Source organism: Paramisgurnus dabryanus, chromosome 22 (assembly GCF_030506205.2).
Source record: "Paramisgurnus dabryanus chromosome 22, PD_genome_1.1, whole genome shotgun sequence".
NCBI lineage: Eukaryota > Metazoa > Chordata > Actinopteri > Cypriniformes > Cobitidae > Paramisgurnus > Paramisgurnus dabryanus.
The window spans coordinates 24,232,566-24,243,412 of record NC_133358.1 but is presented as its reverse complement, the minus strand read 5'-3'; the positions used below and the strand labels follow the sequence as shown (position 1 = coordinate 24,243,412).

General features: G+C 36.9%; 1 protein-coding gene across 1 annotated transcript; it reads right to left on the bottom strand.

The window, feature by feature from the left end:
* Positions 1–1,577: 1,577 nt before the first annotated feature.
* Positions 1,578–3,759, bottom strand: ccl32b.3 (chemokine (C-C motif) ligand 32b, duplicate 3). Its single transcript, XM_065259031.2, has 3 exons — positions 3,480–3,759; positions 3,048–3,165; positions 1,578–2,869 (listed from the first exon to the last, which is right to left on the bottom strand). The coding sequence occupies exons 1-3, from the start codon at positions 3,538–3,540 to the stop codon at positions 2,686–2,688; spliced, it is 363 nt and encodes a 120-aa protein (XP_065115103.1). The 5' UTR covers positions 3,541–3,759; the 3' UTR covers positions 1,578–2,685.
* Positions 3,760–10,847: the final 7,088 nt, after the last annotated feature.

Below are 10,847 nucleotides of genomic sequence, written 5' to 3'. Positions count from 1 at the left end.
TGTTTTATTTCAACACAAAATCAAAATGACACATAATGTATTAAAAGTATTAGTCCATTTTCTTAAAAAAAAAAATCCAGATCATTTACTCACCACCATGTCATCCAAAATGTTGATGTCTTTCTTTGTTCAGTCGAGAAGAAATTGTGTTTTTTGAGGAAAACATTCCAGGATTTTTCTCATTTTAATGGACCACAACACGTTACAGTTTTAATGCAGTTTAAAATTGCAGTTTCAAATGACTCTAAAGGATCTCAAATGAGGCATAAGGGTCTAGCGAAACGATTGTCATTTTTGGCAACCACAACTTCTCGTCTTCCTCGTGTGACGAGCCAGGAGAGGTCAGGGACAATGTATGCGAACTATGCCCCAGTGTTTACAAGTGTGGAGAAAGAGGACCGTTCGGACGTTGTTGTATGAGGAATGATACTTATTAATGTCTTTGTGTCAGTTTATGGTTTAAAATGGTCTGCAAATGTGTGTTTCACATATGTAACACGTGACTTTTCCATGGCATTATGCAATTACATGAGGCTTGTCACACAATCGGAGGAAGACGAGAAGTTGTGGTTTAAAAGTGCATATTTTTATTTTTTCTTGCCAAAAAAGACAATTGTTTTGCTAGATAAGACCCTTATGCCTCGTTTGAGATCGTTTAGAGTCCTTTGAAACTGAAATTTTAAACTGCATTAAAACTGTTAAGTGTTGGGGTCCATTTAAGTCCATTAAAATGAAAAACATCCTGGAATATTTTCCTCAAAAAACATAATTTCTTCTCGACTGAACAAAGAAAGACATCAACATTGTGGATGACATGGTGGTGAGTAAATTATTTGGATTTTTTTAAGAAAATGGACTAATCCTTTAAAAAGCATAACACAAAAGATGTGAAAAAATCAATACATCTTTTCTTTCAAATATATAAAAATTTCTGGGTAATTTAACCCAACGGCTATGTAAAAGTGATCTTATTATAAAAGTTTTGTACTGTATAATCCTACCTTCTGGTATTGTAAAAGAATCTTGCAATGCTAAACTCACCATCACCCATCTACTTTCTTTATTTCTGAGTGTGGCGGCCATATTGTCCCTCTGACGGGGAGCAGGTGTGTTTTCTAGTGCATTATACACACACTGACGAGTACACAGTGAAGCAGCAGGTGTCTAATTTCACCCAGCCTTCCTTCTTCACACACACGCACACACAAAAAATGTACGCACACACACACACACGCTCCAAACACCAGTGAATGCTCCACACAATGCATCCATACCAAACCCATACAACTTTCTTTCACATGGTTAAAGAAGATGTATCATGAGATGGAGACAGACAGGAAAGCAAAAGGCCAATAGCCCTGAGTCATAAAGAAACTCACCACAAACCAAAACAAAAACCATGAGTTGCTTTAACTTCCTGTTCAATATAACGTCTTCTCAGAAACCACTTGAGAAAGGATGTGTTACATAAAGGATTAATTTTGTCACTTTATTGCATAATTGATTCAAACATTAAATCATTATATAACATTGTTGACATTGCATAGCATTCTAAACAGTTGTTATAACACATTTAATACTTCTGTATTACTTGACTGCGGTCAATTAGGATATGATAGTGCTGTTGTGCAATGTCATGCATTATAAACTAGTCGGACTAGGATCTGGTTTGGCTGGGTGCATGATTATGAAGACCCAGTATCAGTTTTAAATCGTCTTAAATTATGACTTTTGACTCCCCAATCCTGAAGATGTATTTACACCCCGTTGTGAAAGTTTTTTTTTTTATAAAAATCTATTAGCCATACAAAATCAACAAAAGATGTTCATCAATATCTTGGCCTATAAGTGTGGTACCAAATAGACCTCTGTTAAGAGATATAAAATAGCATGACACTAGGTAAAGGAGTTTTCTTTGTGAATTTTTTATCATATATCCCCTCCTAGTGGTCAAAATGAAAGCATTTTTGGATATGATTGATAATAAACCTAACAGTCCAAACCCTGCACTATGTTCTGCTTATTTAGGTGGCAGGCCGGAAATGCCGATTGAGATTCAGAGATAATCCATTTTCTGCTTTAAATGAGTCCTCCTAAATTAAAAAGTATTGCAAGTGTACAAAAAACAGACCTGACACAGCGTGACTTTGTAAACCTTTTTTTTTAATACCAAAGTGTCTGCACAGTTCTGCACAAAATAAAATGTATTAACTTATAATATAATTATATATGACATACAATACGTAAAACAAACAAAAAACATTACATAAAACATTAAGGGGCATATTTCCCTAACAGATTTTAGATTAATCAACTAGGCCTTAGTTATAGGACATTTATAGCTTATGAAAAACATCTGTGGTGTGCATCTTGAGACAAAACAATGTCCTTGAAATATGTTAAGATATGGCAAGATGGTTTTAAATTAAGGCAGTTTAAACATGCATTTTAGTCTGGGACTAAGATAAGCCCTGTCTGGAAAACAACCTCTTAATTCCGAAAACATGTAAAAAACATAAAATATATTACTTTCAGATAGTAGAGGGAGAAAACGGAGCAAAAACATCTACAATTTTTAGCATAAAACACTATTTTTTAAATATTTTATATAGGATATTATAATTTTAGGTCAATTTATAAACCAGCTACACAGACCAAACTATACTTAAAAAAATATTATTTTATTTATGTCTTTTTGTTCTTCCTCTGTTTACGGCCTTTTCTACCATTTTTCTTCTGACGTTGGTCCGGCGAGGCTTTTGGGTTTTGTGTTGTCCGCGTTTTCCTTTCATCCACCGTCTTCATGACATTTTTGGCCCAGTCTGACTTTGGATCAAAACATTTTTCTTTCCCCTTTACTGTCATCAAGCTAGAGTAAAAACAAAATGAAACAGAAAGGTAGAAATGAAGCAATCATCAGATTAGAAGGGGAAGCATTTCATTCTGTATGACTTAAATGCCTTCATTTTTAAATCAATGTAAGATCCAGAGCTCCAGGATCTGAGCACTAGTTTTACAATCACGTCTGTTAGTATCTGTTAACTTACACAATGGCATCGATCGGGCAAATTCCTGCTTTCTGGATCCTATAATCCTTCACTCTTCTCATGTGTATTTTGTTGTTATTTGTCTTTAAACAGCAGCTTGAAGAATGTTGGCTTGTTACTGCATGGCAAAAAGAAAAGTCATGTTATGTATTTTTTTTAAACTAAAAAATGTTTTAAAAAGTCACAGTATTATTTATGCATAAATCATGTTGACTTATTTACTGCAAACATTTTTTTTTTCATTTTATATTTTTCTTTCCGTAATTTTTTTATATTGACTCCTGGTCTCATTATGGTCTGTGTGCCTTAACAATAATAATAATATTAAAGTAATAATAATATAATAATAATAATAATAATAATAATAATAATGTATTATCCTCTTACACTTACACCTGGCAACATCAATAGTTCACACAAAGTTAGACTCACCTGCATTGAGACAAATCAGGATAAGCGTCACGCAGAAAGGAAGGCAGATCGTCGGCTTCATTGTAAGTGTGAAGCGAGCGGATAGACACTGACTAAAAACTACTCCTTTCACAACCTAAATATTTCACACTTTCATTTCCTCTGTTCTGACGTGCGCACACACATAGCCCTCAACCCTCAACACAAAAATGGAGAAAGTATATGTGTGTTAAAGTGAGGCGAGCTATCCGATGAGCGGAAAAAGCCGTCACTATTCATCTCCCGGCCTGTGGTCCTCTACCCCCGAAGCCCACCGCAATGTGGGTGCATCGACATGAATTTCGTTGCATTGCAAGAACAAGTGTCCAATAATAGAACAGCACTGTAGACACAGGGGAAGAGTACATGCATTTAAATGTGTGTTGTGGCTGATGTCAATGACTCATAAAACATCCAACAAAAGCTGAAGACACAAAGCAGTAGGCTCTACACCTTCAATATGCTGTACTGTACAATAATTCCTTGCAATAGAAACTTTAAAGCTCTACTGTGTACTTTATTGAGTTAATTCTTAACAAAAACCCATGTTTTCTTTCAAAAGTATGTGCTCATTCATGTGTAATTACTTTCACCCCACTAATCAAAGTATTCTCGTAAGTGTAGAATCTGCTATTTAAAATGCATACCGTCGAAGCGCTCTCTAGCTGAATCCATGTTGTGCCTCCATCTTTGAAATACATTCGCCGACGAGGGACATTCCTGAAATTCAAGCTCCGCCTTTCGCGCTTTCACTCTACACTCACGCTGGCCGATAGATGAAGCCTCCGGAGGTTGCATGTGTAGGCGGTATACGTCATCAAGACAGTCTTATTTCAGAATATTAACAATTATAAAGCTGACAATTATTCTTAGTTAATTGTAAATTGATGTAATATGCGTATGACTTGCAAATGTAATGCTCAGTTGATTTAAATAAACCAGGCTTGATGACGTATGCAGCCTGTGACCTGCGTAGCTGAATCCTTCGGATTTTACAACAACCGCACACCGTGATGAACCTGCGATCTAAAGCTTTGATTTGAAAGCCTGTTGAAGACATATTCTCGAGGACATTAAAACAAATCGCCAAGGAAGCGAAACGGGGATTTTAAACGACAACGTGACAGGAAAAACATCAAGACTAAAGTCACTATTGGAGTTAGTTTTCCAAGATGGGGCTCAAGGGACACTGAAGTTGCACTTTATATCTTCTCCACAGGTAATTCAGCATATTCGTTTACATCTATACAGTCTATGTTGTAAACTTGAAGTTTTATAGTTCCTTGGCTAACTTTAGCATGATTATGCATAACACTTGTTAGTGTAAACATGCATGTGGTTTAATGTGTTCAAACCGACACACGCCGTCTCTCCCCCCATTTATGTAATCTGAGGTACTGAGATAAATGTTTTTCATCTTTTCTGACCTCTAGCACAAACACACGGTGACAGCCCTATTTTTAGCCTTTCATTGATAAAAGTGTCTGATCTGCGCGTCTTTCGTTTCATTTTACAAGCGTGTGAAAGTTGCGCGATTTTTTTTCACCAATATGAGAGAAAGCTCTTACATATACACGGACATGTAACGTTTACTTAAAACATAAGCATTGTACTTTGACATAATATTAGTTCGCGTCCATTTAAACCCGTCATGGTTGCTTTTTGTATGTGATTTTAAGCGGACATATCATGACAATCAGACTTTTTTCATGTTAAACATAAATCTGTGTGCTTTGATGGATCACAGGCAAAGGACATTGCAAATTGTTCATTTTTTTCTCATTGCTTTTGCTATGTTAACCTTGGCATGACACGGCCGGGCCACCGTACGAGTTAAAACGCGTTCCGAATGGGGGGGGCTAGAAAGTAATATTCAGTTGGTTGTCATATAGACGCTCACCGCTAGATGGGAGTAGATCCTACACAGTGGAGCTTTAATGGAATACTGGTTGTAATGGAAATTAATGGAAACTATAAAGTTTTATGTTGGGGTCTACTGGTATGTGTTGGGTTATATTGGTGGGATGTTATCTGGTTAATGGGAACCAACAGAATACAATTAAATTCTGCAGAATAAGAACCAAAACACACTACATGAAATAATTTAGTAATAATTTTAATGGTCTATTGCTTTTCATGATGTTTCTCAATATTACAGTACCTTGACTGTGTTTGATATAAAAGAAGAGGATGTGGTCCAAAAAGTTTCAGGTGTTGCTTTATTTTAGAAATACGAACCAAGCGAACAAAAATAAAAAAACTGTTGCCGATAATATTATACCTTGCTTCTCAATATTACCTTGACTGTGTTTGATATAAAAGAAGAGGATGTGGTCCAAAAAGTTTCTGGTGTTGCTTTATTTTAGAAATACAAAGTAAACAAAAAAAGCTGTTGCCGATCCCAATGTCAGAATGTGTACCACTTGAGTACAGATCTGGTACCATTATTTACCTTTGAGGTACTAGCACTCTTTGGCACCAATATGAGGAACTTTTTAGGTACTTTTTGAAAGGGTGCTGCCCCAGTGACCTACAGACCCTTTTTTTCTTACTGTGTACTTGAGCAAACAAACAAGAGATCTCTTATCTCTTATCATATATATGTTGCTATGATTGGCTGTATTGAATATAACCTATTTGTTTTCAAGCGTTTCAAACTGACAGTAGTGTTTAGACAAAATGCTTTATTTTAAAAATATAAAAAACTAAAAATCTTTCAAATGTCTAAAAGCAAGGCAGACAGACGTCAGATCATCACGCCTGATAAAAAATGAATGATGTCAAGAGATTTTTTTCTGGTTTGATTTGTCACCGTCATCCCAGACCACAGAAACCTGACCTAGCTTTCATTAACCTCACTGACTTTTGCCCTTATACTGTTGTAAAACAGAGATACATGCACAGAAATAGACAAATAGACACTGTTAACTTGACTAAAGGCTTACATAATGCTTTAATTTACATGTATTCATTTCGAAAAGGCTTTTAGCTAAAGCCACTTCCAAATGAGCAAGCGTTTAACCACAAATTTTAAAACGTACCACTACAACTGAATTTGAGACACAATGAACAATGACTTTGTATGGAAAACACTCACGTAACACATTGCCCACCAACCTTTTCAGTGGCCCCCACATTTTCTCACCAATGTCATTCTGTCATCTACCCCACCTGTTCTGAAACCTGACTGTGGAGAGCATCATGCATCGTACACGGGGACGGGCCCTCGCAGAGGAGTTGCTTTCAAATATACAAAATTCTTTATGCATTGAATTTGATTTTTGGAAATGTAATACATTTTAAATGCATTCATTTATTTAAGTGAATTCTGGTTGCAACTGTTGGATTAACAGTAGAGTTAAAGGGAAAGAGTATTAAGGTGTTTAATACGCCTAAACCCACAGTTGTTTCACACTTAGGTTAACAGCATGTGTGAACAAGTTCTATATACATGCTGACACACACACATAGTGTACACTAACCCACACACTAACAGAAAACTTGATATCTCTTTATTGGTGGTCTGTTTTGACTTTCCATTGATATAAACTGTTAAAAAATTGTCCCTTAGCTGTCACTGGGGCAGTACCGTTTCAAAAAGTACATGTTTGCACAGACATTCATATTAGTACTTCTAAGGTACAGAGAAATATACAAAATTGTACAAAACCCTTAGGTTCTGTTTTCGTACATGTATACAAAACATAATATAATGTTGTATCTTTTTGGATAAATTACTGCAACTTTAAGACCTAGGGCCCTATCTTGCACCCAGCGCAATTGACTTTGTCAGTGACGCATGTATCATTCGTATTTTGCACTGGCGCACAGCGGGTTTTTCCCTTTACAGACGCATGTCGGCAAACTAGGGAATGAACTTGCGCTCACTGGGTGGTTCAGCTCAAAAAGGAGGCGGTGTTCCGGCGTTAACCATCCCTGATGCTATTTTGCAGTTTCAAAAAACAATTGCGCCACTGACCAAAAAAGACTAGTCAGTGGCACATTGCGCGTTGTTCATTATGCTATTTTAAGGGCGCATGCTTGACCATAATGTATAGAGTGCACAACGCGCACACACCTTGCTTATCTAATCTACACAGATGCAACAGTTATTTTTGCAAATCATAAATTGTTACAATAAAAAATATTAACACATGAGATAAGAGGAATCATAGTGGTGAGCATTGTGGTGATAGTTGTTATTTATTTTGTGAGGCTTTAAAGGCGTTAAAAAATTCTCATGCAAATAACGATTAAAATATTTTCATAAGTTTATTGTGTGGCTGTATTACGTTTATTTTATGTAAATAATAATTAAAATGTTTTCATAAGAAACCTGAATGTATGTGAACTTGATTTGTAAGTGTAGTTTGGGGTTGGAATGCTTGCGTTTTTTGGCTTTCAGCAGTGAGGGTGGACGCAGCGATGTCCTCTGCTGGCGTCAGGTCCTGTGTAGAGGCAGATCCACCTCCCGTTACACGGCGTGCCCGATTTATGCTGGCAAGCTTGGGATTCCCCCGTCTCCTGACATCATTGTAGCGCTTGCGGCACAACGTCCTGGGGATGCCAGCTGATGAGACAATTGTGTCAATTTCCTCCCACACCTGTTTAACCGACGCTAATTTGGGCGGGTTTCTCCCATCCCCATACAAAACAACTTCTCTGTCTTTGACTGCTCTTACAAGAACGTCGGTCTCCTCGGCTGTGAACCGCTCCTGGTGTGCGCCTGGTAAATCCGTCATAATAATAGCAACCCACCATGGAACTTGCGCACTTGCGTTTAAAGGGAATGTTGCATGACGTTCTGATTGGTTTATTTGACGTTACGCCCAAACCACACCTATGCATAATGAACCTACTTCAGACAAACCCCTTATTGATTTGCGCCTGGCGCAAGAGTTATTTCTCCCGCTGGGAAAATAGCAACAGCGCCCAAGATCCGCCCACAAATCACTTGCGCTTTGCGTTTCGCACTTGCGTTTCAGATCGTTAAAATAGGGCCCCTAGTGTGTACCTTTAAAGGTAGCCTACAGTTGAATGTTGTGTACCCCTTACATTTAACCGGTACAAACCGGTACAAAAAGTTTGGGTTGCGTCAGCTTACTTTTGGGAGCTTTTCCATTGGGTGCAGTACGTAGTACCCGATACTTTTTTTAGTACCACCTCGGTTGGGGTTCCAAGCGATCCGAGCTGATACCAAACGTGATGCGAAAACACTGTAGATCACTGATTGGTCTGAGAGAATCGTCACTACATCGTCATCGATATAATGTAATAGATTAGCTTTACCTTAGTGCTTGCGCTGTCTTGAGCAAACATGTTGTCATCTGTGCTCTGCTATAAGTTCCCAAACTCCCTTTTAGCGATGAAAAACATCCACAGGTTGAGAATCAGGAACACCATACCAGTTTTTTTCATAGCCAGTTTGTGGCGGAACATTTGCGACGAGCACGTCAGCATTATATGCTTAAATGCAACTTCAGTGAGGCTGTGCGGAGTGCTTCAATCATCAACGAACACCACAAACCACTCGGTGAGTAGTACAGTTTTGAAAATGAACGTTAAGTGTTGTTTTAATGACATGTTTGGTGCATGGTCATTGACTTCCATTCTGAAGCAGTCAAGAGACGCTTCTAAACGAGTCAATAAGTCAAGACACGACCCATTGTCAAAATTTCTGTGTCCGTCACTGTAGTTCATCCAAAACAAACCAGAAATGAGACTCAAAGTGTTAAATACCGGAATTATCCTTTAAATTTCACATACAGTACTTACTCTGGGTACACCAAAGATTTATTTTACATCTTAAAAAAAGTCTTGTGAAATGTCCCCTTTAAAGAGTATTTTCTTACAAATAAGGACATCTGAATGTCCTTCAAAATTTTGTCTGTTGATTGTGTCTGTTGTAGCCCACTTACGGGAAGAAACTGTCGACAAAGGATGGTTGAGTATACAACGTTTATTGAATGAGCTCCCAACAAAACGCATACTGTGCACACACAACTAGGCCAAAGTTGTTTGTGAAAGAACACTATATTGTATTGTAAAGCCAGTTATCAATTTACTATTTTAAAATAATTGATCTTATTTTCTAATACACATCTACTGGCATGCACATTGCATAAAGTCGGATTATAACTCGAGAGTTGCTGGTTCAAGTCTCACACCTGGCAGGATGCGACTGAGGTGCCCTTGAGCCCCAATCGCTCCCCGGGTGCTGTAGATATAGCTGCCCACTGCTCCGGCTGTCAGTGTTCACTACTCACTAGGATGGGTTAAATGCAGAGTACACATTTTTGCGTAAAATAAAATGATACATTCACCTATACAGCCTAAATTAACCAAGTGCAAATACATTAAAGATCAGCACAATATATATGTAACAATAAATGCATATTCATGCATTATGAAATAAGATAACTTCGCATTATTATTGCAGACACCATGCACCACAAACATGTTCATCAGTTATTAATAACTGATGATTTTGACATGTAGAGAAGAACATAAAGAACTAAAAGAGAAAATACATTCATGAATATGATTTAAATATTAACCAAGTGCAAATACATTTAACACCAGCACAATATATATATCGAACAATATGTTATTTATGCTATACGTTAAAAAATTTAATATTTCAGGTAAGACAACTCAATTCTTGCAGTTCTTAGTTGTACTCCTTTGTGATGCCGTGTTCAACCCTAATGCTGTTTTTAATGTTGATGTGGAGTTTACGGGACGTGCTGTGGGTTTGACTGGTTTCTTTTTGTTGTCCAAATATTCCACAGCTTTCTTCACCCAATGCTTTTTTGAATCGGAGCAAACTATTTTGTTTTTCACTGTTGTGAATCTGTGAATAGAGTAAAATATTAGTTAATAATTGAAAAAAAAAAGGATAGATTATAGCATCAAAATGTAATAATTGACTCATTTATTGAGTTAGTGAGTCATTAATATGGTTCCAGAAGTATCCTTAAATTGGTATCTTGGTATCAAAATTATGATCAAACTGAACATAATGCTTGAGCAAAATAACACAGATTGTGACTAGTCCAGGTCTACGACAAAAACAAATATCGCAACGTATATATAACTTACACAATGGCATCAACATGGCAGACACCTGCTGTTTGTCGCTTGTAACTTGAAATGTTTTCCTTGCGTAGAACAGTGTTCGATGTTTTAAGACAAGGGCAGGAGGAACGATCATTCCCTAAAAACACCAAAATAAATTTTTCAGTTAAAAATTCAGTTTCAAATATCATCATATATTTCATTCAAACAGTAATAAGAATAGAAAAGAAAATCAGTAATGAAAATATCAACGCAAAACTTCTTACTTTGGCA